This window comes from Chelonia mydas, chromosome 11, assembly GCF_015237465.2.
Source record: "Chelonia mydas isolate rCheMyd1 chromosome 11, rCheMyd1.pri.v2, whole genome shotgun sequence".
In the NCBI taxonomy this organism is placed as follows: domain Eukaryota; kingdom Metazoa; phylum Chordata; order Testudines; family Cheloniidae; genus Chelonia; species Chelonia mydas.
The window spans coordinates 10,365,730-10,393,170 of record NC_051251.2 but is presented as its reverse complement, the minus strand read 5'-3'; the positions used below and the strand labels follow the sequence as shown (position 1 = coordinate 10,393,170).

The following is a 27,441-nucleotide window of genomic DNA, read 5'->3' as shown; positions in this document are numbered from 1 at the left end:
GTAACACTATATACAGCTTGAAAGTTGGGAATGCCACCATTAAGTAATGTTTAACAGTTTATCTAGCATGGGAATTTTATGAAATATTGGATCTTAAGACCACATCTTTCCTCTTATTCTGTCCTTCCCTCTATTTCAATTCCACACTGAACTTAGAAGTCAATAACTGGTAGAGCTAGAATCAATGCCGTATATCACCTTAAAGCTTGTAATCCCAGCTTTCAAATGGCATAGAGTATTAACTTCTAACTGCAGAAGTTTAGCTGTTGATGCTGGATTTGAAGTGGGGAAGAAGAAAGTAATCAGATTGACCCAACTTTAAAATCACAGGAGTCAGTTTATTTATTCATTTTTTTCTGTATTTTTGTCATTAAACATTAACTAATTATGTGAAACTTCTCAGAAGGGTCACAAAACATGAACTTCATATTTGTCCCATGGAGCAAAGTCCGAGGGGTTATTTTGCTGTCAACATCAGAAGTCCATTTCTAAAGCTGAGCGGGGCTACATATGCTGCATAATAAAAAAAAGTGGATGAAATATCAGATTGGGGGTGGGAGGATGGGGAAAGATAATGGAGTCAGATATTTTCTCCACTTTACTGTACTGAGCAGTTGCAGCTGTGTTTTAATATAGAAAGATAAGTTGCTGTTGAAATTAGCAGTAACAAGCATCTAAGATTTTGCTGGAAGTTAAAGTTGACATTTGCCCCTTATTTGGCTCTAAGTTTCACAAAACTGTTGAATTAAACAAAAATGGAGAAAACATAACAAATAGGTCATACTCAGTCCTTTTAAGGGCCTGTATTTCACCTCTGGTGAACTCAGTATGACTAGTAAAAATGCTTGCAAGACCTGTAAACTTTTCAGAGCACTAGTTTCACTCCAACGATCAGAAAGAAAATTTTTGTTCCCCAGTCCCAGCAGCTCTGTCACTTGCAACCATGCAGCAACACACCAACACCACCCTGCACCCACAACTTCATATTCTATCATAATCTATTATCCCAAACCAGCACTTACAGTGGATGTGTGCATGTACTAAAGAAGAGGTAGTCCAGGATAGTAGGTGAGTATCCGCCTGTAATGGGGTCAAGACATATCACTGTGCCCTGTGCTTGTGGCATTATCTTTCATGACCAAGCAAATCCACCTGTGCTGGATCCTGCAGTTAAGGCCTAAATGTATGGTGCTGAGAAAAGTCTGTTGCTAGGGAAATTATCACCAAGTCACAACATTTCAGCATTTTGACATCACTGCAGGATAAAAGCAGAATGAAATGCTGGGCTGTGAAGGACAAAAATCCAGAAATATCTGTGATCATTAGCAAACGTGACAAGAAAAATTCTGGGGGAAAAAGGAGATAGATTTATGTTTCAGCGTGATAATAAAACATGAATGTCACTCTTTAAAGTTGATATGCTTCAAACCAGTCTCATTCTACCTCTGCCAGCAAAGGGTACAACATCTGCCAATTGCCCAAAATATCCCAGACTTTTCCATCATTAAAATGCATCACACAAATTAACCAAACATGTCTAGTTCAAGATTGTGGGGGAGTAGAGAGAAGTGGGATTTATTTATATACCTTGTGGAGAAAAACTCCTCATACCACCAAAAGCAAAATAAAGCGATTTGGGTCCTGATTTTCAATATCGGCCTTCCTTCTGAAGGGGCACAATTTAATACCCACAGTGAATTGCAGGCACAAATGCTACCATTGCAGGCAGCAAGCGGTTAAGATAGCTACATGGTTGCATTTGCGTCATCAAAAACTGAAGCCAAGTTTGAAAAATCAGGCCCTTTATGTGCAGTTAAAGAATTAAATCATCTTCACGAAAGGGTAAAATTTTATCTAGACTTTATGGTTTGAGGAGAATAAAGTAAAGCAACACTATCATTCTTAAATTGTAACATTTTTGGTTTTACAAATTAGCAGCTGGTAGAACAAAAAAAACCCCCAAAACCAAAAACCACCTTACCACAGGCTGTTAAGAGAGAGAGAGCTCCTTGCCTGATAAGTCACAGTCCTGACATTGAAATACATCAGCTTGTCATACTTGACAAGAATCATTACCTACTTTTCCTAATTATAACTTTCAGCAGATTACAGTCAGTCATCACTGGTTCAATCCTACACAGATACCTGCTGAACAGGCCTAAGAGGAGGGAATCATCTATCAGAAATGACAAATCACCCTTGCCCACTTTTTGTGTGTGTGCAAACGCTACTGTTTGAACTATATATTGCCTGAATTGCAGAGACATATTTGGAAACAGACTATTAGCATTCTTTTAATTTACTCAAAAGCAAAGTTTTGAACTCTGCAAAATACTGACCTAGCTATAAAGTTTGCAGCCAATTTTGCAGCAGTTACAGAGGCATTAAGCATTTTGTGAAACTAAAACTAGGCTATATATTAAATAAATTAATTTACCATAAAGGCTGAGATTTGCATTATGGGTCTGAATCAGCAAGTTCTTGCTAGAGAAGCTTAAGGCTAGAAAGGGTGCCCCTCTAGTGTTCAAGGGCCTCAACTGCAGTAGCAAAGGCTAGCCCATAGGAGAGAGAATTCTGCATGAGTATTCACACTAGTTTTTCCATCATACTGCTTTTGCTGCATGGACATATGTTAAGAGGTCATTATTTACCAAACACTACTTTTACAGTGCCAGGAGGGCTTTAAACTTTTCCCTATGGAGAAAAACAAGTCATAGACAAATCTAGCAATAGCTAACAATTGCTCCTCTGCAGGGATCCAATTGGATTATGACCCTTGATTAGTAGGATTTAGCTCTTTGGCTAGTTAGCATTTGGAGTACTGTGGTGGGGGAGCTCAAATGTCTTTTTCCTTTTTCCATGGCTGTGGGGGAGCTTTCCCTCTTCCTCCTTTCTAGCTGTTAAGTGGAATAAGAGGTAGCAAGAGGAGAAACCCAATAAAAACAGCCACACTGGGTCAGACCAAAGGTCCATCTAGCCCAGTATCCTGTCTTCTGACAGTGACCAACAGCAGGTGCCCCAGAGGGAATGAACAGAACAGGTAATCATCAAGTGATCCATCCTGTCGCACATTCCCAGTTTCTGGCAAACAGAGGCTAGGGACACCATCCCCAATCATCCTGGCTAATAACTATTGGTGGACCTATCCTCCATGAACTTACCTAGTTTGAACATATAGTTTGTTATTTATTAGTTATACACATTGTTGTTGTACAGTACAAGTAGACAATAATCTCTGCCCCAAAAGAGCTTATTACAGTTTTGGGTCCCAATCCTGCAATGACCTCTGTGCAGACAGACTCCTGCACCCATGTAGCATTCATTGCAGAATCAGAGCCTCGGTAGTGGATAGAAAGAAGACAGAATTGTACTGGGAAATCCAGAGATGAGTGTAATGTAGTGGTTTTCTATTTTTTATTAACTTAAGTTATCAAAGGCCTCAAGGAAGATGGTGGTTTTTTTTTGTTTTTTTTTTTAAAACAAAGCTTGGATGGAAAGAGTCTGGTAGCTTGATTTGGGAAGGGCATTCCTTTTCTCACTTTTTCACTCATAAATCCACATCTTCTCAGATGGTTGGTGGGGAGTGTCACTCCACACCCCCCATGGTGGTTAGGAGGAGAGATGCTAGGAGCATTCTGTGTCCACATATGTGGGAAGTGTGTTGTATTCTCAGCATCAAACACTCAGTGGATCAGATTGCTAGACAGGCATCTGCAGGAAATAGACACTGATGTTCTTTGATGCTTTTCAGAGGTGCTAAATTGGTTCTTCCCAAGATCAGGCAGCCTCCTTCTCACAAGGCTACCCTGAAAAGGAGTGGATGGGAAGCCGTCTCAGACATAACAATATGACTTCTTAAACTTGATGAGTGAGCAAATGGCTTTTCAACCCATGTAGTCCAATAACATGAAATATACAAATTACTGTACAAAAAGAAACAATACATCATCTTGGAGAGTCACATTTGCCATTTCAAATATTTCACTAATGATCAGAAATAAATTCAATTTATAGTCTTAAAAACCTAAGTGATCATTACAGGTGAAGAAAAATGAAGAACTGAAGGAGAGATCATTATTCCTACCTTGCCATTGCTATGCCAACAACACAGCCTCCAATTATGGACCAAAATCCAATCCAGCCCGCATCTACCTAATGGGAAACAGCATGGGGAAATGAAAGTGTTAAGGCTGAGAAAACAAGATGCTACTTTAAAAAAGGAGATGGGGGGAAGGGAGGGTTACTGAAAAATCCTAGCAAAAAAAGTGACTGACTTTTCTAAGAAACTCAAAGGGAATATAATTTAGTTAAAAGGATATGGTCAAACAGTATATGCCCCAAATGTGACCTCTTTATATTGGAATCTGCTGGGGAATGTCATCTGGATTTCTATAATACCTTAGTAGAAGCTTAAAAATAAAAATCTCTCTCTACTGATTTTTTCCTTTCAATTTGGCAAACATTGATTTTCTTTTCCTTCTCTATTTGTGAAGGTACAGCAGCCAACACTACTCCCTTTTATTTATTTGCCTCTTTATTAACATCAATAGATGCGTAGAGCTCTGAAAATATGAACTGCCACTGTAGACTCAGCAGGGGGAGCCACAATAACTTTTGGTATGTCAATGATAAAAGTTTGTTTTGTTTTATGTTTCAGTAGTAAAGTGGTGTGTATATATTGATAGTTCCAGAAAACAGTGAGAAAAACTAAGGTAGGGAATATGTACATCAGCTCAAACACCATTACAAATCTAACAAAGTACCTATGAAATAGAGCAGCTGCTGCATGTAAATACTTACTTGGCTGACGTGAACAGGTGTTAATATCAAGTCCAGAACGCCAGACCAGCCCGCGAAAACACCCAACGGTATAGCATAGGCTAATGCAAGCATCAAAAACCGGAAATTGCTGTGAAGACAACATATATGCAGTTAGCTGCTGTTTGTATTAGAAATGGCTCAGATTAACTTCAAGAGTAAATTGTACCCTAAAATCTATATTCCACCCATTAAGCAGAAAAGTAGAAACCTAAAGAGTGAGTCAGAAAAAACAAGTATAGTATTTGGCTATTTCACTGAAATTCCAAGTGCTGAGATGTTACTCCCTGGCACCATGTTATTAAAGAAAAAGCATTTACTATGTACGTATCAATGGCACCTTCTTGATTTCTGGAACCTGCTAGGCTCTCAGACCTTCCTTGTCTTCACAAGAAATTCAGTTTGTTATGCTATTTGATTACATTGACAGTCTATGGAGTGTTAACATATTAAAAACCAATAAGCATAAATTCAGTCCGACAAAAGCATATTTCATGTATAAATTCAGATTCAGATTCTTCAAGCTACTCTTGCTGTTTGTTTTTGTTGAGAAAAGGAAATTTACTGCATTCTCTCCTGGCCCTACCAGCTTGTCACTTGCACTACACATCACAAATTTATTTTCGTAAAACTTATTTTCTACTTAAACAAAAACATAAAAATATTATAATCCAACTCTTTGGAATACTCATGCAGAACATAAACAACAATTTACAATTATATTGGAACGTTTATGCAAGGATCTCAAAGCACTCCGGCAAACAAACCTCTCTGTAAACTAAGTAAGTATTTTTCCATGTTTTCATAATAAGAGCCCAAGCTAAACTCATAAAATATGTAAAAGAAAACTGTGCACATAAATCATTTTGAGGCAGAAACTGGTTGTATGTATAATTAGCCATTTTTGCACATGTAAATACATATTTTAAACAAATTGCCTTATTTTGCTTGTGCACATGTATTGTGTTGGCACAATTTAGGTGCTTTTATTTGAAAATATGCCTTCAGTGACCTTTCCCCCAAGATGACAGTGAGTTCACAGCAGAACGAGGAACAGAACCCAAGAATCCTGGCTTAGCAGTAGAACACCTTTCCTCCTATGAATGTATTTGGAATATAGTCCTGTTATTTGAAATCCCCACTTGTTTAAATGTTGCTGTTCCCATTTTCTGTAGAAGCATCATAGAAAAGTACAGTGAAAAACTCAATATTGTAAGTAATAAACTTTTCAGAACTTATCCATATGTTCCTCATATTCAATAAGGACAAACACAAAGTACTCCACTTAGGAAGGAACAATCAGTTGCACACATACAAAATGGGAAATGACTGCCTAGGAAGGAGTACTGCAAAAGAAGCAAACATCATTCTGGGATGTATTAGCAGGAGCGTTGTAAGCAAGACAGGAGAAATAATTCTTCCGCTCTACTCCATGCTGATTAGGTCTCAACTGGAGTATTGCGTCCAGTTCTGGGCACCACATTTCATGAAAGATGGGGACAAATCAGAGAAAGTCCAGAGAAGAGCAACAAAAATGATTAAAGGTCTAGAAAACATGACCTATGAGGGAAGACTGAAAAAATTGGGTTTGTTTAGTATGGAGAAAAGAAGACTGAGAGGGGACACGATAACAGTTTTCAAGTACATAAAAGGTTGTTAGAAGGAAAAAGGAGAACTGTTCTCCTTAACCTCTGACGACAGGACAAGAAGCAATGGGCTTAAATTGCAGCAAGGGCGGTTTAGCTTGAAAAACTTCCTCTCAGGGTGGTTAAGCACTGGAATAAATTACCTAGGGAGGTTGTGGAATCTCCATCATTGGAGATTTTTAAGAGCAGGTTACTCAAACACCTATCATGGATGGTTTAGATAATACTTAGTCCTGCCATGAGTGCAAGGGACTGGACTAGATGGCCTCTCAAGGGTTCTTCCAGTCCTACGATTCTAACCCAGTGTTTGTGACCTATTCACATTGGGTGTGTGGGGGAGACAAATGGAGTTATAGTTAACAAGATCCTCTAAACCAGCCAGTGGAAGAGAGTAACTGTAAGAAGCACTCATGGTAGCCTTGAAAGAGACTGGGTATCTATCTGGATACAAGTCAATGCCATTTACTCAACTTTCAAGGAAGATAACAGAAAGAAGAATGCTGAAACTTCAGACAAGAATGAGAACCAACAATGTCCAAACTTAGAACCCAGAATCACTGCCTCAGGGAGACAAAATGACTGTCAACATTATGGGTGAAACAGGGCTCCAGTTCAAATACCCTATACTCTGAATAAGTCTACACATATTATTCAATTAATAGTACTTAATACCTTTTTCTTTCTTTGGGGATGAGGGAGAGGGGAACAGTAGCAAGAGTGGAAAACAACAGCAATTTAAACCATAAAAAGTGGTGGAGAGAGAGAGAGAGAGAGACACACACACAAGTCTAAGAATCTGTTCTAAAGAAATCAGGATTTTTTTCAGTTAAATAGATTCACCTTCACTGTTCATTGAAGGTGAAACAATAAAAGGTTTGTCACCATCTGCACCCTAAAAAGTTAAACCGGAGCTGACAAGACGAGTCCTAAAACAATCACCTAAAGCAACAGCATTACTGTTACTGACAGCAAACACAAAACCTCTGCTGAGGCAGCTTGCTCTCCATATAAAGTATTCCGGTTTTGGAATAAAGAGGAAGATAGAAAATGGTGTCTTTACATTCAGCAACCCTAGTATTTCTAACTAAGGTTTGGATGGTGTTTATTTTATTGCTTACTTTTAGGGCTCTGTCCAAGGTAGTTACCCAAAGGATGTTCATGTACACCAAAAAAAAGGCCTCCCTCAAAGCAGGTTCCATAGGACTGAAATTGATCAGCACCAGTTCCCTAGAAATGAAGGGGTAATTTGGTAGTTCACACAATTATTGAAGCTGAGGAAAAGATCTTAAAATATTCGCTGAAGTGTTCAGAATTTCAGAGGTCATGTTTGTTTTATTCCATGAGAAGATCTAAAGAACATAGCCAATGTTTACCTGGAGCCCTTTTTCTTTCACACAGCCTCTTCTCGAGCAAAGCAACTACATTACATAAACATGGCCTTCTCCCAATACCACTTGTCAGTTTTCTTCTAATAAAACAGTGCAAAGAAAGCCTAAACACAGGAGTAAGGTTATTTCATGTTCTCATTACGATTTTAAAGATGCATTTACAGTGTTTTCTACCATCATTTGTCTGTCATTTACTAGGCCCACTCTCTCTTCCCTGACTCTGGTCTACCTTGTGCAATCTTGGGAGTCTAAGAGGGCAGACTGCCTTTTGTACTCAGTGCTGCTATTTTCCAAAATTATTTCACATTTGGAAGGTATGTCAATGTTTGCAGAATAAAATACAATATGGAAAATGTTCTACCTGTTTGGGCACTTTCTAAAGAAGGGACAGAACTTGTTCCAAAATACTGTCTGTCAAATAGTCACAAATTCTGGGTACATGATTGCATATCTAGTCTTCCTTCTATACTGAAAAGAGACACTAACAGGGGAGGTTAAGTTGTAACCTACCTTGACGGTGGTCTCATCTGGAACATCTTGCCTTTTCTAGACTTTTGGCTATGAATCAGCTCCTCGGCTGTGATATGGCTATTTTGCCAAAGGATTCTGGCCATAAGCTGCTGTATCCAGCCCATGAGAATCACATCTATGAAAGGAGCTCCTCTGATGACAGGTACCTATGCCACCCCCTGTACTAGCGTCAGGGACTTGAGGAGAGAAAAGGGTGCATAGCTGGGGCAATCTTATGTTATGCCAATCTTAAGCTGTCATTTTGTCTCCTTGGACCTATTAATAGACAATATGAGTTGCAGCAGCCTTTGGGCTACTTTAACATATACTTGGCTCTATTTTCAGCAGCTCCAGCATCAGGGGGTAATGAAAAGGTGAATATAGCCAAAAATCTGGCCATGCATATTTATCTTTGCAATTACTCCATCCAAAACTTTTACTGAAAAAACAAGCATGTTGCTGCCTGTCACACTATCAACCACTGCATCCATACTCTACTGCATCCACACTCTTTCCCATCATAATATATATGTGCCTATGATAGGAAAGTTAGCATCAACCTTTTTTTATTAAAACTTTCTGCTGGAATATGGATCACCTTAAAAAAAAAAAAAACCTATTGCACACTACTATACTCCATAAGGCAAGACTATTCAGATGGGAGCCCTGTCAAAGTCAATCAGTTTCCTAGCAATAAACCTTGGCAATGTCTATTTAGCACCAAGCTTATTCTGTGGCCTCCTTTCTGGATGGAGATGTCATGTGAAACTATGACTTCTAGTTCATAAAGGAGCAATAGATACACAGAGTCCTTAGTTTTATGAGCTTTAGAATAGTTTACTTAGGTTCCCCAAAATATTAAATGTATATAACTGGCTAATACTTTCAAGCTGCTTTAAAACTAAATCTATTATTGTTAATTTGAAACATTAATATTTTAAACTATTTGCAGGTACTGGAATTTTTTTTTTCTACTGAAACACTGTATGTACTGTTTCAGGGTCAAAAAAAACATTGCTAAACTAAGGAGCTAAAAAAAGGGTATTTTTTCCAGTCTTGACTAGGGTATTGTAACAAGATTGGTGGCCCATTAAGTGAGTTGAGTTGAGCCGCCATATGTGAATATTCAGTTGCCTCTGAGCTGATGTTGTGAGACTGGGATCAAGTGGTTGCTTGAAGATCACCTTGCCTCCATAAGAGTCAGCAAGAAACTCACTTATTAGTGAGAGCGAAGAGAGTAGGTCGGCTCCTGGAGGAGTCCTCATGTCAGGGGAAAGAACCCAGATCATATGTGACTCCTAGGTAGATGGCCTGTGGAGTGTAATCCTGCAGGGAGCAGACTACAAAGGAGAAGGGAGCAGAGAGGCTCACCGTGATTCCAAGAAGGTGGGTTGCAAGGAGTACACAGGTTCCTGAAGAAGACAGTACATCAGAGTTAAAGGACATGATTGAGGTGTTGAACTTGTGTTAAACAGTTTTATTTTGAAGACATAAAACTGAAGCCCAGAAGAAAATGATACAAACTAATGGCTGAAGTGTTTTTTGGTGTATGGATTTGTGAGTTAGCCCACAGGCTAACCTGTATCAAATACAGATATGTATATCAGCAACATATGAAGGCAATCTCAAAATAGGGACCCTAACTCTGTAATCCAGGGAGTCAGGATTCTCCAGTGTTCATCAACTGCTCCCTAATTTACACAGCTCTGTCAGAAGAAATAGTCCCTGTCTCAAAGACTACAAAATGTAGATTAGACAGACACGGTTTGATGTCTAACACCACCGATGATGGATCTCTCTCACAGCACAGCAGATTCCGTACTTTTATAAATCCTTCTTCTTTGATGGATTATTGCTGAAAGGCTCCCCAAGAGAATTGTGTTTTGAATGATGAGATGGCGATTGTTTGGTGTGCAAAGGAAGAAAGAGTGCCTTGTGAAAGGGACAGCATGGAAGAATGTATAAGGGGAGGAAGATACATTTACTTAATAGCAATAGACAATCCTGACTCTTGAAAGTGATGTGTTAAAACAGAAATAAGTTCACTATTTAACTGCAAGATATTTTTATTAAGAAAGGTTTAGTGAATCGGTAATTCAGAGTTTTGCAGTTCACTAGCTGACACAACAAGTATCCCAGATCCAGTGTTTACTGTACTGTGTACAACCAATTAGTTACAAGGCTCCCAAATGGAGTACTGTCAACAGAAATTTTATATTTCACCTGCAGAGTCAGTTGTTGTTTGGGTTTTTATTTGACAGTAACGTTTTTACAACTCATCCCTCAGGCAGGATCTCTCCCCATAGCAGTTTAGGCTCATAATGCAGCATTAATAAGTATGCTCAGTGCCCTCAAGGGAACTGCTATTTTTTAATACCTCAAGTAGGTCACGTTACAGATTAACTGACCAATTCTGTTCTCACCTTTTCCTCCCTCACTGCCAACCTTCTCCAGAAAGGACACACTTTGGTGATTATCTTGCCTTGCACCTTCTGGTAACACAGTATGTCTACACTGCAATTAAAAACCTGCAGCTGGCCTGTGTCAGCTGATTCGGGCTGGTGGAGCTCAGGCTAAGGGGTTGTTTAATTGCAGTATAGACATCTGGGCTCAGGCTGGAGTCCAGACTCTAGGACCCTGTGAGGTGGAAGAGTCCCAGAGCCCAGACTCCAGCCTGAGCCAAAATGTCTACACTGCAATTAAACAGCCCCTTAGCCTGAGCCTCGTGAGCCCAAGTTAGCTGACACAGGTCAGCCACGGATGTCTAACTGCAGTTTGGACATAGCCTTAGCCAGGTTCCAAACAGCAGAAATTGAGCATTTCTGATTGGAAATGATTTCCCTAAAAACAAGAAGAAGAGAGGAATAATTTTTGCAGGCTTTAAATACAAGTAAAGAAGGCAGAGAGTATATGACAAGTATGATTTTATTGCTCTCTAATAATTGCTTAGTAAAAAAGCTTCACAAATATTCCATCCTAGATAGTCCCTTTTACACATTGATTCTATTCCTGCTACTGACAGCCTGGTGGTAGACGGCTGCACATGAGCAGAGCTCCACTGAAGTCAACTGGACTGTGCATGAGCATAACAGTTCACTTTTGCGCTATCAGTTACGGGATCCAGGCCTTTAATATTACTTATTATTTGTATTACAGCCGTGCCGAGAGGACCCATCTGATATCAGGATGCCGTTGTGTTAGGTGCTATATGAGCACATAGAAAGAAATGGTCCCTGCAATGAAGAGTTTACAGTTTAAATACACACAGACCAAGGGTGGGAGAAAGGAAGCAGCATTAGGACATTTTCTTCATAACAAAGTTAAAAAAACACCGAAAATGTTTAATTTGAGACCTTGCCCAGCAATATGACTTATTTTCCATTCCCCCATTTTGCATTTTAACACCATACGCAAATAACTGGACTCAATAGGACAAATTCTGCCTTAGATGCATTTGTGTACTTCTCTCATCATAGCAAGGGCTGTGGGGCTCACATTTGAATGGGGAAATAGACCCCAAGTTACTCCAACATAAAGAGCAATGTTGGCAGCTTAAGAGCACTGAAAATAAAGAAAACAATTTAATACTCAGTTATTCACAATGTTAAATTACCTCAACACTTTACAGTATACATCCCTTTAATTGTCTTGTAATTTAATTTCATTGTAACAAAATTATTATTTAGAGGCTGTGTTAACAAGACCACAACAGTGTTGATGCTGAGTGACTCTGATATGTGGTTTGCAATATTTTTGAAAATAGTTAATATTTAATGACTCCACTTTTTAACATCTAGTGTTCTTTCATGTCTATGTATTAATATTTAATTTGATTACAAAGCACTACAAATTAACTTGCTTGTTCTTCAGTGAGAAGATTAAAGCACATATTCTGTTGTTTTGCTTTTTAAATGTAGGTTTAAAAAAAAGGTGAATTGGCTTTGAACTGTAAACCCAAGCTGTCCCGAGGAGAACCTACCTTAATAGCCTACAAAAACTTCTCCTATAGCTGAGCCGCTGACTAGCTGCAGCCACACTGGGAGGAAATGGAGGGCGTGATGGGAAGTAGGCTAGTGCTGCAGAAAATATCAGGGAGACCATTCCAAATTCTAAGAGTCAATTAAGAAAAAGCACAGTAAGAGAGAAGTTTAACATTGTGATGGATTTTAACAGTAAGAGCTTATTTTAATACAATAAAGTTATTATCTAGCTTCTTTCATACAAAAATCGTATGCCAAATGCTTTACAAAGTTCAATAATAGAGCTACAGATCTAAAACAATAGGAAGAGGAATTAAGGGAATATATTTTTAAGCAAGATTGGGAGTCAATCAGGTAGATAGATATAGGCAAGTCATTGGCAATGGCAGGAGCTGCAGAGATAAAGGCTTTTGCACCAACAGTTATAACACTACCTGAAGAGACAGAGAGGAGGCTAGTGCCGAGACGGACAAGGTCTGTGAGGCAGGCTGGAGCAGGTCTGCTTGTGGTTTTAAACACAAGGAGGATAATATCAAACTGGACCCATGTGGATAATTCTGAGAGTGTGAGGGCAATGATGAGGTTACTTTTCATTGTGTGAGAAGACAGGTAGCAGTACATGCTAGAATTTGGACAGCTGGGACTTGGGGAAGCCCTAGAGCAATGAACTTCAGTAGTCACAGCACAGAGTGATGAAGACATGGAAAAAGAATTCGACAAAGGTAGAGTCAAGAGACAGCACACACACAGAGTGTTACTGTGGTAACAGACAGATTTACAACATAAGAAGGAAAGTACAGTCAGCCATGTCCCAAGGAGAGAATGGACACAAATGGGAGAGAAATGAGGAAAGAGAGTTGTTTGCAGATGCTGCTTTTGCTCAACAGCAGTAGGTCTATCTGTCAGAAATTTCAGTGTGGCAATTTGGGCCTGAACCTGCATGAGACACTCAGCAAGTCTCATGATCAGACTTTTTGAGAGAAAGCCATAAATGTTAATCAACCCCCAGCCCATCTAACATTTATAGGCGTTTACAATTTACACAGCATTCTCCCTATTCACAGGCTTAACCCTAGTATGCTAGTTTTCCTAAACTCTTAAAAACAGGATTCTTTACTACTGTATAGACAATTCTATAGCTATGGATTATGTCCTCTGAGGAGCACCTGGGATCCTATTACAAAGAAGTGATTCACCAATACTATCTGGAAATACAATCTAGAAATCCAGCAGTGCTGGGTACTGGATTGCTTTAGCTTCCTCCTCTCTAAATACCCTTTTTAAAAAAAAAAAAATAATGTCAATACAGAGAGAGAAGGCACTTTGCCAACTGCTCTGCCGAATGAGGAGGAAATAATTCATGAAAGTAAAAAGTAAATGATACACAGAATCTGAATGGACCAGGTGGGAAAAAACCCAGAATAACTGTTTAAGTTTGCTCTGTGGAAAAAAAATATATAAACACACAGGATTTCTTTTGAGGGTGAATTCTTGTAGACTTGACCATTTTGTTCTCCAGCATCAAATACTAAATGATTCACTTTGGACGAAGCCGTGTTTCTTTTTCCTACTGCTGTCTCATCATAAAAGGATTGTTTTTGAGGGTGAAGGACACGTTAGCTACCCCCACTTACACTAGAACACCACTGCCTCTAGGCTATACAAATACTGTAAGTTCTATGCTGCTGTATATTACTGCCTTCAAGGAAACAAATGTGAATAAGGAATTGGCTATATTGTAACTGAATAAACTCGACTTAAAAAGAAGAAAAGAACTTTCTGTGATACTGGGGTGATGCCTAGAAAGGGAAGCAAGGTATGACAACAACAATTTTTTTAAAAAATGCCTTTTATTCCATTTTCAAAACAAGATTTCACAATTACATGTGGACACATTCAAAAGATCATCTGGTTAGAGACAAATCTGGAGATTGGCTAAAGTACATTACTATTTAGCTATTACATACTATAACTATAAAACAGAAGGTTTAACTCTTTTTAAAATGTAAAGCATGTTGATTTAATATTTTAAAGAGCAGAGTAACACTTTTTCAAGTGCCTATTCTCATTTAGGGGTACTGCTGAGATTTACCTGATGGTCCTTTTCATTAGAGCCAACTTCTCTAGGGAGCATGCCCTAGTAATGCTTAGGTCATTTTTAAAATTATTTTAATAATCTGGTGGTCTCTGAAGTGTTTCCCTGAAACCTTTAGTATCTTCCCATCTTACATCTGCTACTCTGATGAACCTGCCTTGTAGTCACTGCCCTTTCACATAAAAAAAAGGAAAAACTTGTTTGAAATCTAGCCAAAAACAAAGGGGTCACTGCTATTAGGTAATAAAGGACCCTCATATCAAATTAGCCTTGTGTGCCCTACAATTTCAGGTCTATCTGAGGTTTAGGAGCCCAGAACAGAATCAGATTCTCACATGTCACAAAGGTGATGCACTGCTGTCCCCACCAGGAGGACTAAGAATAATGGGTTTGCCTTTGTCACTACCATCATTCATTATACCAAACTCTAGATCGGGGTAGGCGCAAACTATGGCCTGCAGGCCACATCCAGCCCATCAGACCATTTAATCTGGCCCTCAGCTCTCACCAGGGAGAGGGGTCGGGGGTTTGCCCTGCTCTGCGTAGCTCCCAAGAAGCAGCCAGCATGACCCCCCTCCGGCTCCTATGTAGTACACGGAGGCGTGGCCAAGCGGCTCTGCACACTGCCCCGTCCGCAGACACCGCCTCTGCAGCTCCCATTGACAGTGGTTCCCAGCCAATGGGAGCTGCAGGGGTGGGAGCTGCAGGGGTGGGAGCTGCGGACGGGGCAGAGCGTAGAACCGCCTGGACGTGCCTCGGGGTCGGAGAGAGGATATGCTTCTGGGAGCTGCTTGCGGTAAGCACCGCCCAGAGCCTGAACCCCTGAGCCCCCCCATGCCCCAACCCCCTGATATAGCCCTGATCCCCCTCCCACCCTCCAAACCCCTTGATCCCAGCCCAGAGCCCTTTGTACCACAAGCCCCTCATCCCCAGCCCCACCCCAGAGCCCGCACCCCCAGCCCCCTCCCCACAATGCCCCAACAGCCTGCCCCATCCCTGATCCCCCTCCTGCCCACTGAACACATTGGTCTCAGCCCAGAGCACCCTCCTGCATCACAAACCCCTCACCTCGGCCCCAACACAGAGCCCTCACCCCCAGCTGGAGCCCTCACACCCCTCCCCCGTACTCCAACCCCCTGCCCCAGCCCTGATCCCACTCCCGCCCTCCAAACCCCTTGCTCCCAGCCTGGAGCCCCCTCCTGCACCCCAAACCCTTCCCCCCCCTGCACCCCAACCCGGAGTCCCCACCCGCACACTGAACTCTTCATTTCTGGCCCCACCCCAGAGCCTGCACTCCCAGCCAGAGCCCTCACCCCTACCCCCAATTTCGTGAGCATTCATGGCCCGCCATACAATTTCCATATCCCAATGTGACCCTCAGGCCAAAAAGTTTGCCCACCCCTGCTGTAGATCAATATTTCTAAAATGTGCCCACATGCAGCCAACCAGGGCTTTTCGTGCTGCCATGACAGCTTCCTGGGTGGTGATGGGGGAGGGAGGGGAAGCATCAGCCCCTCCCTCTTCCTCCTTGTTGCTCCTGGATGCACTAGGAGAGAGGTGGGACACAACACTGCAGGAGCAAGGTGAGTTCTTGACCCACGTTGGAGGGATGGGGTTTGGGCGGCAGGCTCCAGCTCCCCTGGCTCTAGCCATGTGGCCCTGGCCTCCAGCTGCAGGGCTTTAGCCTCCAGCCCCTGGTTCCAGCTGTGTGGCAGAAAGCGCAGGCTTCCGGCTCCAGTCCCAGGCTCTGGCCACACAGTGGCAGGCACTGGCCAAAGGTGCCAACCTCCAGCCTCAGCTGCATGGCAGTGGGCTCCAACCATGGGGCTTTGGCTGCGGGCAGCAGGTGCTGGCCATTGGCTCCAGCCATGGAGCTTCAGTCAGCCTCTAGCCCCAGTTCCGGCCATGTGGTAGTGGCCCCAGGCTCCAACAATGTGGCCCTAGCCCCTGGTGCTGATCCCCTGCCCCAGCTGCACGGCAGCAGGCGCCGCCCACAGCTCTGGCCGTGCAGCCCCAGTCCCTGGCATCGATCCCCTATCCCAGATGAATGGCAGCAGGGGCCCACCCACAGCTCTGGCTGCGCGGCAGCAGGCTCCGATCCCTGGCTCCACCCACGCAGTTCCTGTCCCCAGCTCTAGGTTCTGGCTGCAGGCACTGAGCCCCAGCCCTGGTTCCATGGCAGCAGATACCAGGTCCTGGCTCTGATCACGCGACAGTGGTCATTACCCACCCCCATCACCCCTGGCCCCTGCTGCTTTCCAGGCCTCACATCCATCTCCCTCATTTCCGCTGGGCCCCTACTGCCTCCACTTTCACCCTCCCCCACCATCCAAGGCTTAATGGAACCTGAGGTTTGCTGAGAAAAGTGATATTAACAAACATGCAAGTATCACTTTTCACAGCAGACTTACTGGCTATCTGTGAAAAGTGATACTTGTATGTTTGTTAATATCACTTATCACTTTTCATAGCCTCCCAGGTAGCTACTAAATGTGCTGTGATATTAACAAATATACAAATATAACTTGTCAAAGCAAGCCACAGGACCCATTAAGCCCTGGATGGCGGGGCTGAAGGGGAAGGCAGCATTATTTGTGTGATTGAGTCTGCCAAAAAATCCTACAAATATAAATTACAATGATTTGGATGTGAATCTGTGCATATTTAACTGTTTTTTCTAAAGTTAAGTAAGTATTTTAGGGAAAAAGTGTCAGTGCGGCCACCAGTGAGAGTTGGTGGCCGGACTCTGAGGCCACCAAAAATGTTGTTGTGAGAACTGCTGCTCTAGATAAAGAAGAAAAGCAAGCCCAGGCCAAGTTCACCAGCTTATTATTAGAGTTTAACAATAAGAACAAGACATGGGAAAAGGTCAGATATAAGGGATGTACTGTAAGTGCCAAGGGAATTGCAGTCAGAGACAAGAGCTCCTCAACAGTAACTGACTGCCTTCCTCCTGACAGTTCTTTCAGCAACACTGGATGGATCCACCAAAGCACTTGAAACAAGAAGGGAGAACAAGAACCATCAACAAACTAATGGGCAGGAAATGCTACACTGAGCATGGAGCTGTATGTCTTTTGCTGAAGAGTGAATCTCTAATGCCTCATGAAAGCAATCTGAGCACCATGCCACAATGACCTGTACACAGGGGGTCCCCAGTATACATTGGGATTGTTCTTGAAAAGGGCGATGGATACCAAAATGACATATACCGGAGAATTTTTCCTCATAAGAAATAATGGAATAAGGGGAGGATGTGTTCACAACTTCACCACACTTGCCTATGACAATGCTTTTTTCAACTAAACAGTGTACCTTTTTACAATGACAGGTTATACAGTACACATTTTACACATAAAACATTGAATAAAATAATGCAGAACTCTACTAACACTATTCAAACACATAGAACATTTGAATACAGTAAATAAGTACAGTAATACAGTATAAAATAGTGTCAATTCTGCTAAACTTGGGTAGGGGTGGTGGCTGGGTTTTCTTGGGCTGGCTTTTTGGTTGCAGAAATCTTAAAAAGGATTTTATCGACGTACTATACTGTACAATAGGGGAAGGTGTTCCAATTCATGACGGATATGCAGATCAGGACCAATGTAAATTGGAACACAGGTTCCCCTATTGATAAGCGACGGATATCCGAAACAACGGATAAGGGGGAAGATGTATACTGGAAACCCCCTGTATGTCGAAGTGAAGGGATGGCCCCCGCTCAGCCTGAGAAATGGGCACCTGGCTAGTTGAGTAGGCTCTAAATGGGAAAGGGAAAGTTTTATATTCAGAGGTACAAGTATCTTTGGTGAAAGGTATTTATCCTTTTGAAAAGGTATATCCAGACTTAAAAAGCCCTAGTCCTGTACTGAATTGCAATGCAATAAGGAAAGAATCTACAACGCTGTAATAATAAATGTGATGGGTTTAATTTCATGCTCAGGAAAATGAATGGCTAATAGCTCTGGTTAGAGCCAACAGCAAGGCAAACTTCCCCATGCAGTTCAGGTAATGCAACTTGATTTTGATCTGAACATCCCTACTGTTTCAGTCATGGGGTTCAGAATACGGTATGCAAATGTGACAACAGGATGCCATGATAATTCAGCCGAGCTCTTAGTGCAAGAAACACCACTCCTTAAACAGAGATAGGGAAGGGAATAGTTCAGAGAAAGATTGTAAAGCAGATCTATGTATGCTTACAGCCTCATCCATCATTACACAAAATATGCTTTAGAAAAATAATATGCTTTTGCCATGCCACCAATCCAAGGTTAACAACTCTTGTAGTATATCCAAAATCTCAAAGTGAGAGCTGCATCATGGCCCAATGGCTATGCCAAAGGAATGGGTGTTAAGAGACACAAGTTCCATTCTTAGGTGCCCCACTAGCTTCCTATGTGACTTTAAGCAAGTCCCTTAATCTCTCCATTTCCCCATCTGTTAAATGGGAAGAATGATATCTATCACCTTTGTGAAGTGCTTTGAGGTCTGCAGGTAAATAGAGCTATATAATTGATAAGTATTATTGTTACACAGTATGGGGCAGATTCTCTCCCATATTTGAGCTCCATGGGTTGCAGGGGAGTGAGGATGGGGCCATCAGGGAGCAAGTTACAGCTCTCGGATTCTGTGGGCTATACTGTCTCATCCCATTCCCTTTCCTATGTTGTCTAGGGTGATTGTGTCTCGAGCCAGCTCTGCCACCTTTTAACTTGCTGACAGTTTCCCCACAACCAGCAGAATTCTCTACTGGGCAATTATATCCAGGATCCAGCTTCCATTCACTATGTGAGTGGTGCAATGACACATCACTAACACAGCAGGTGAAGTCAGACAGAAAAATCCAGTTGTGTGTTTAAAAGTCTGCTGAATAAAGTAAAAAGCTTACAGCAGCCTTATTAAATGTTGCTCCCCAGGAAATTTAAAAGATGCAACACAATGTTTCTGCACCCATGACAATACTACCCACAAGTCTGAAGGAGGGATTCTCCTAAAAACCATTTCCATTTCAGGAACGCAGAAAATCTGTGCTAACTACCATTAAGTTCTTCATCAACATTACTACTATAGAGCTCCACTGAGCCATGCTGCCAGCAAAAGGGACATCAATTTTCCCTTGCACTCCTTTCTTGTGAACCATTACTTTGATCCGCCATGGAACCTTTCGGGTGCGACATCTTATCTGCCTCTTAAAGAGGCTGTAGCCCAAAATTGTACTTCCCTGCAGTTTCAAGACATCTGGCTCCAGAAAAAAGTGAGTCACTCAATAGGAAAAAAAACCAGCTACTAACCTTTCCATAACTGCTGTTCTTCGAGATGTGTTGCTCATGTCCATTCCGTGTTGGATGTGTGTGCGCCATGCGCACCGTCGCCAGAGATTTTCCCTTAGTGGTATCCGTCAGGCTGTCTCTAAGCACCCTCTGGTGCCATGTACTCATGCGCCAGTACGAGGGGCCTGGAGGGTCCCACACCCTTTCAGTTCCCTCTTGCCCGCAACTCTGACAGAGGGGCAGGAGGGTGGGTCACGGAATGGACATGAATAACACATCTCAAAGAACAAGTTAAGGAAAAGTTAGTAGCCATTTTTTCTTCTTCGAGTGCTCGGAGTTCATGGGTTATGGACATGCATATTGCAACACTGCTCTTCCAAACTTGGCATTATCTCTGGACTGCTGGGTGATGGCGTAGTAGTGGGAGGAGAAGGTATGTACTGATGACCAGGTCGCAGCTCTGCAAATGTCCTGGATCAGGATCTAGGCCAGAACACCACTGATGAAGCTTGAGCTCTTGTCAAATGAGTGGTCAAGATAGCACATACGAATACAGGAGGTGATCCAGGATGAGATTCTCTGGGCTGAGACCAGTAGGCCTTTCATCTTGTCTGCTACTGCCGTGAAGAGCTGCATGGATTTACAGAACAGCTTGGTCCTATCAACATAGAAGGCCAGGGCGCACCTAATGTCCAGTGAGTGGAGATGCTGCTCCTCTGAATTCCTGTGCGGTTTCAGGAAGAAAACTGGCAGGAAAATATACTGGTTACTTTGAAACTGCAAGACCACCTTTGGGAGAAATACCAGGAGGGGGTGCAGTTGAACCTTGTCCTTAATGAACATCATATACGGGGGTTCTGACATAAGGGCCCTAATTTCTGAGGCTCTCCTGGCTTAGGTAATTGCCACCAGGAAGGCTATCTTCCAGGAGAGATCTGACAAAGGGCACAATGCCAGCAGCTCAAAGGAAGAGCCCATGAGAATCTTGACAGAACCAGATTTAGGTCCCACAGTGGAATCAGTTCACAAATTTGAGCGTCAAGTCTCTATCTCTTTGAGAAAGCGGATGGACACTTCATGAGAGAACACAGACTTATTATCCACTGGAGAATGGAAGGCTGAGATTGCCGCTAGATGTACTTTGACTGATGAAAAGGCCAGACCTTTTTGTTTCAGATGGAGCAGGTATTCCAGCACAGACCGGAGGGATGACTGGGTCGGTGAGTGTAGCATTCATGCAGGGTTCATGCACTTGGCAACATTCAGGGCACACCCGGAGTGTTGTGTACGAGCAGTGCACACACGGCTCCTCTCAAGGGCATGAACCTTGGAATCTCGCCAAGATGACATGAACCGTGGGAAGCCTCCCAGGACTGGGCTCAAGGCCCAAGAGCAAGGAATCCGGTAGACAGAAATTGGTAAATAAGAATATTAAACAAAGCCAGTGTATTCCTTTTATCTGTTGGAGTATGTAATGCGCAGGAGGAGGGAGAGAAATAAAAGAGAGGGTGAAAAGCTGACAGGCGGACCAGCCCGTCGGCAGACCAGTCTGCTTGCTTGCTTAAAGCTTTATTCTGTCTTGTATTTGAACCGCAACAACTGGCGCCCAAACGTGGGGCCCTCAGCACTCACCTCGCTCGGCAAGGGTTTCAGACGCGTCACTCATCCGCTTTGCAGATCCCGGTGAGTATTTTTCGTCGTGGTAAGTATGGGAAGCTCCCTCCCTGCTTTGCAAGTGCAACACCACAATGAGCTACAATATTTGCTGTGTAAGGCTCAGCATGATTGCCCCACTCGAGAACTCACTCTCCTGCTACAGGAGGTGAGTGCCCAATGCCCGTGGTACCCTGAATCCGGAACCCTTAAGCTAGCGGACTGGGAGCGGTTGGGCCAGACATTGCACAAAGAGCCTCGGGCGCCTGTGCAGGCTTTACATGCCTGGCACCTCTGCCGTGACGCGATACAGCATGTCGCCTCGGAAAGGCCCTCCCTCGCGCCAATAGAGAGGCTGGTGATCTCGCCACTCCCGTCTGCTCCTGCAGCCATCCCCCCTCCTGGCGATGCGACACAGTGTGTCGCCTCGGAAAGACCCTCTCCCGCGCCAATAGAGGGGCTGCCGATCTCGCCACCCCCGTCCGATCCTGCAGCCATCCCTCCCCCTGCTTCGCCCCCAGTGCCTCAATTACTGCCGCCTCCTTTGTCTTCCCCTCTGGAGCCGGTGAGTGGTCACCGTCCCCCCGTGGGGCCCCATGCTCCGGGGCCCCCCAGGGGGTCATCCGCGTCTGCTCAGGGGCTTTCGCTGGTGCAACAAATGGTTCACGCAGCGAAGACTCGCCCAGATCTTACAGCAGAGGAATTAGCTGATCTGGCCTCAGTTTGCCCGGTGACCTGGCAGGATGATGGCCAGGGCAACTAGCTTGCAAACTGGGTCAGTTTGCCTTACTCGGTGATCAGAGAGGTAAAGAAAGCGATTCGCGAGTTCGGCCTCACTAGCACGTATGTACGTGGTCTCCTTGAAGGGCTACGTACTGGGTACACCCTGGTCCCTGAAGATTGGAAGGCGCTGTTGCGCATGATGCTGACGCCCAGTCAGTATGTTATTTGACTTAGTGAGTATCGGCAGATGGCGGAACGCCAAGCCCAGGTATATATAGCGCAAGGTGTCACTTATGAGCAGTTAGCAGGGGAGGGCCCGTTTGCTACCGTTCAGATGCAGTCTCAACTCCAGCAGGCTGTCTTCCCCATTATTTCTGCCTGCGCCCAGCATGCTTTCCGGAAGGTCCCGGATTCAGGCAAGCCTACCAAAAGCTTTGCCAGTATCCGTCAGGGTGCATCAGAGTCCTTTATGGATTTTACCAACAGATTGCAGGAGGCTATCCTCCGACAGGTGGATAACCCTGCGGCAGCTCAGGAGATTCTGTTAAAAATGGTGGTTGAAAATGCGAACGAGGATTGCTGCCGTGCTCTCCAGGCGGCACAAGCCGCTGGCATTCTAGAGCTGTCGGACATGCTGCGGGCGTGCCAAAACATCGGCACACAAGCACATAAAGCTGGGGTTCTGGCCGCCGCCCTGCGCAAAAGCGGGAAGGAGGGGAAGCGTTGTTATCGCTGTGGTAAGGAGGGTCACTTTCAGCGGGAGTGCCGCTCATCGACGGCGCCCGCCCGCCCCTCAAAGAAGTGCCCCAAGTGTCGGAAGGGCTATCACTGGGCTAATCAGTGTCGTAGCGGGTCGGGAAACCTTCACGACGGGTCCCTCCCGAACCCAGGGCCAAACGGGGTGTTCCCCACTCAGACAACTGTTCCTCTGCCTTAAAATCCATAGACTCCATGAGGGCGGCGACTGCCAGAAGCGCAGGGCTTGATTTGATTATGCAGGAGGACGCTGATTTTCAGTTGCCGGGGAGGTTTGCGCCATACCTACACAGGTGACGGGACCTCTCCCTGCCGGATTTGTGGGTCTGGTTCTCCCACGCTCACACGCTGGGAAACAGGGTTTTTTTGTCATCCCAGGGGTCATTGACGCCGATTACACCAGCGTTATTAAGGTTCAGGTGTGGACCCATCTTCCGCAGTCGCTCCCGCGTGGACGGTCAATTGCAGAATTGATTTTAGTCCCCTATCAGGTGCCAGCCGCAGAGGATCGAGCCCGGGGCGGAGGCGGCTTTGGATCGATGCTGTCTCAGTCGCCGCCTCACGACACGTCCTCTCAATTTGTTGCTCTAACAATGTCGCTCCGCCCCTCGAAACCTCAGTTAACACTTCTTTTAAATAATTTTCCTTTTACAGGGCTGGTGGACACTGGAGCTGATGTTACGGTGATTCGTGATCAGGACTGGCCGGTCAGTTGGCCAACAGTTCCTTCTAAAGAGCTGTGGGGGATCGGGGGTAGCAAACCCGGGTGCCAAAGTTTGTCTTGGGTCACGGTCTCTAAACCAGGAGGCCGTGCCCTTGCTACGATCCGCCCTTTTGTGCTCCCTGTCCACATCAATATTTGGGGCCGTGACTTACTTGTAAAGCTGGACACCACCCTCGATATTAATATATAATGGCCCCAAACCCTCCCCCACCCACCTTGCCCTCTGCATTACCATTGGTATGGCAATCCTTAGAGCCCGTATGGATTGACAAGTGGCCCCCCCCCCCTAGAAAAGCTGAAAGCACTTCATTCACTTGTACAACAACATTTGCATGCACAGCGCTTGGAGAGCTTCACTAGTCCTTGGAACTAGCTGCTGTTATTTTGGCCTTTTAATTTTTTGCTGATTGTCCCTTTAATTTGATCGTGGACACGCATTATGTTTATCAGGTAATTGATTATTTACCCCTTGCCCTCATTACCCCTCAGGTCGATGCGGACCTTCTTCGCCTGTTTTTGTCCTTACAGTATCTCATCACCACTTGTAATTTCCCTTATTTTGTTGCTCATATTTGCAGTCATACCCCTCTGCATGGGCTACTCACTGAAGGCAATGCGTGTGCCGATCGCGCGTTACGTGGTCAGGTAAATTCCCTTTTTTCTGACCCCATCGAAAGCCATTCCCTTTTTCATCAGTCTGCCTCTGTTTTGGCCCGACAGTTTCACATTCCGGCTGATTATGCACGTTCTATTGTTCGTTCCTGCCCCCACTGTGCCGCTGCTGCCCCTACCTTTTCTTATGCCGTTAACCCCAGAGGTACCGCAGCGAATCAGCTGTGGCAAATGGATGTCACTCACATGCCACAATTCCGCCCCTATTCGTTTTTACATGTTTCCATTGATACCTATTCAGGATTCCCCACGCTGTGGGGTCGCCACTCCCAAAGTTATTCACCATTTGCTAGCCTGTTTTGCTGTTATGGGTCGCCCGAGCCAGATAAAAACGGATAATGCCCCAGCCTATTGCTCCACAGCCCTCTCCACCTTTTGTGCCCAATGGGACGTCCGTCTCAAACACGGGATCCCTTATAATTCCACAGGCCAAGCTATTGTTGAATGTGCAAATCGCACGCTAAAAACCTTGCTTGACAAACAATTAAAACAAGGGGAGCTGCGTCTCTGAACCTTAGGAGACATTCAGCAACAATTGCATGTCCTTTTGTTTACTTTAAATAATTTAATACTGAATACAGATCAGCAGACCCCCGCGGATTGGCATTTTCATAAGTCCGAGGTACTGGAAAGACCGCGTGTCTATTACCGTCAGCTGCCCAATCCGCAATGGTTGGGCCCAGTACCTTTAATTACTTGGGGTCGGGGATATGCTGCTGTGTCTCTCCCTGCAGGACTGTTGTGGGTTCCGGCCCGGTGTGTGCGACCGGCACTGAAACAGCATGGCATGGCACCAGGGGCTGTCGAACCCCATATCGGAGTTTCAGCTGACCTTGGAGGACAACGCGGTGCCTCCCGGGTCGACAATGGCGGGACGGAGACAGAGGAGACATAGCGTCCCAAGCCAGCCCGTGACATGGGGAGCAGTGAAAGCATTGGTCGTCACGGCTCAATGAAGACTGGCAGCAAATCAACAGCCAGAGACTCCTGAGACTCTGTTTGTGGCCATTCTCGCCCAAATCACTGCTAATTCTGTATTGATTGTGTGCCTTATGTGCCTGCTATTTCCTGTAGGGGTTGACTCGGGAGCGCCTCCTCCGTTACGGGCCCGAAAGACATATAACCTATGGGAAAGATTGGCTTCAATAGCAAATGTTACCCACTTTTGTTTATTTGATTTTGTAGCAGCTGAAGAATTGTTAGGTACGTGCCTTATTCCAGTATGTCATCACCCTGAGGAAATAGGGAATAAGATGATGCTCGCTGCTTACGCGAACCTCTCTTCCCAGTACTCTAGCATGGCTAATTGGGGCCCGGCCAACTACACTTTACCTTCTTGGGCTTATTTTTTGCTGTTGCTGTGTGCAATATATTTCCTTTTTGTTAAGGCTTTGTTGAGACCCGCCCTGGCAGGCTCCACGAGTTATGACCTTGTCTGTCCGGGAGTTAATTGGCTTGCAAAAGCAAATTGTTGACTACCATGAGATGCCCGAGCACAAATAAACAAAAAAGGAGGGGATGTAGCATTCATGCAGGGTTCATGCACTTGGCAACATTCAGGGCACACCCGGAGTGTTGTGCAGGAGCAGCGCACACACGGCTCCTCTCAAGGGCATGAACCTTGGAATCTCGCCCAGATGACATGAACCGTGAGAAGCCTCCCAGGACTGGGCTCAAGGCCCGAGAGCAAGGAATGTGGGAGACAGAAACTGGTAAATAAGAATATTAAACAAAGCCAGTGTATGCCTTTTATCTGTTGGAGTATGTAATGCGCAGGAGGAGGGAGAGAAATAAAAGAGAGGGTGAAAAGCTGACAGGCGGACCAGCCCGTCAGCAGACCAGCCTGCTTGCTTGCTTAAAGCCTTGTTCTGTCTTGTATTTGAACCGCAACAGGTGAGAGTCCTTGTTGGGACGACCACACGGAGAAGAGCTTCCACTTGGCTAGGTAGGTTGCTCTAGTAAACGATTTTCTACTACCTAACAAGACCTGGCGGACTTGCTCTGAGCAGGCCTGACCCTCCAGGTTCAACCATGAAATTTCCATGCAGTCATGTGGAGGGACCCAAGGTTCAGGTGGAGTAAATGGCTGTGGTTTTGCAAGATCAGGTCCAGGGCAGGGGTCCAGAAACATACCAAAACAGTGCTGTTGTGGCCATGCAGAGCCTACACAGATAACCTGTGCCTTGTCTTACTTGACTTTCAGAAGGATCTTGTGCTCCAGAAGAACTGGGGAAAAATGCATAGAACAGGAGGGGTCTGTCCATGGAAGCAGGAAAGCATCTGAGAGGGAGCCTGGGCTGTGACTGCACAGTGAGCAAATCTGCGGACATTTCCTGTTCTGTCTCGGTGTGAACCAGTCTACCTGGGGAGACCCCCACCTCTGGAAGATGGATCTGGTCACCTCTGGGTGAAGGTACCACTTGTGGTGAGAAAAGAAAGACCTGCTGAGGTGATCTGCCAGAGCGTTCCAGGCTCCCAGAAGATGGGAAGCTTCGAGGTGGATGGAGCATTTCATACAGAAGTCTCACAGGAGAATGGCCTCCTAGCACAGGGTAGAGGATTGCCCTCCTCCCCATCTGCTGATGTAAAACATGGCTGCCACGTTGTTCATGAGCACTCACACAACTTAGCCCATGATCTGGGTAGGAACACTTGGCATGCTAGGTGGACCATTCTGAGCTCTTTGATGTTTATGTGTAGGGAGAGCTCTTCCTGGGATCATATGCCCCGAGTCCTGAGGTGCTCGAGATGAGCCCTCCCTCCCCCATCCTAGGTTGGATGCAATCGAAATTAAGAATACCGAAGGCTGGGAGGTGACAAAGAGAATGCCCACTGCCACTGATCAGGGATCTTTCCACCAGTTGAAGGAGGCAAGGACTGGGGCAGGAATCATACGCACCCAGTTCAAGTAGTGTTGATTTAGTGCATACATGGAGGCCAACCAAGTTTGCAGTGGTCTAAGTCGCAGTCTTGCATGCTGCACCATGGAAGTGCATGCTGCCATGTGGCCCAAAAGTTTGAAGTAAAATGAGACTGTCATGATGGGGTGCGCCTTGATGTTGGATATCAGAGCGAACATTGTCTGGAATCAAGCCTCTGATAGGAAGGCTCTGGCCTAGGTCAAGTCTAGCACTGCCCCGATAAACTCTATTCTCTGAATAGGAACGAGAGTCATCTTTCGCTTGTTTATCAACAGA

General features: G+C 44.5%; 1 protein-coding gene across 2 annotated transcripts in view; it reads right to left on the bottom strand.

Annotated features, from left to right (window-relative positions):
* SLC49A4 (solute carrier family 49 member 4) overlaps window positions 1–27,441 on the bottom strand; it is a 153,391-nt gene that overhangs the window by 29,651 nt on the left and 96,299 nt on the right. For both annotated transcript variants that reach the window (XM_043524878.1, XM_037912036.2), the window contains 3 exons: window positions 12,342–12,471; window positions 4,801–4,909; window positions 4,085–4,152 (listed from right to left, as the gene is read on the bottom strand). In XM_043524878.1, the coding sequence (XP_043380813.1) occupies window positions 4,085–4,152; window positions 4,801–4,909; window positions 12,342–12,471 (307 nt within the window). The remainder of the gene's footprint in view (window positions 1–4,084; window positions 4,153–4,800; window positions 4,910–12,341; window positions 12,472–27,441) is intronic.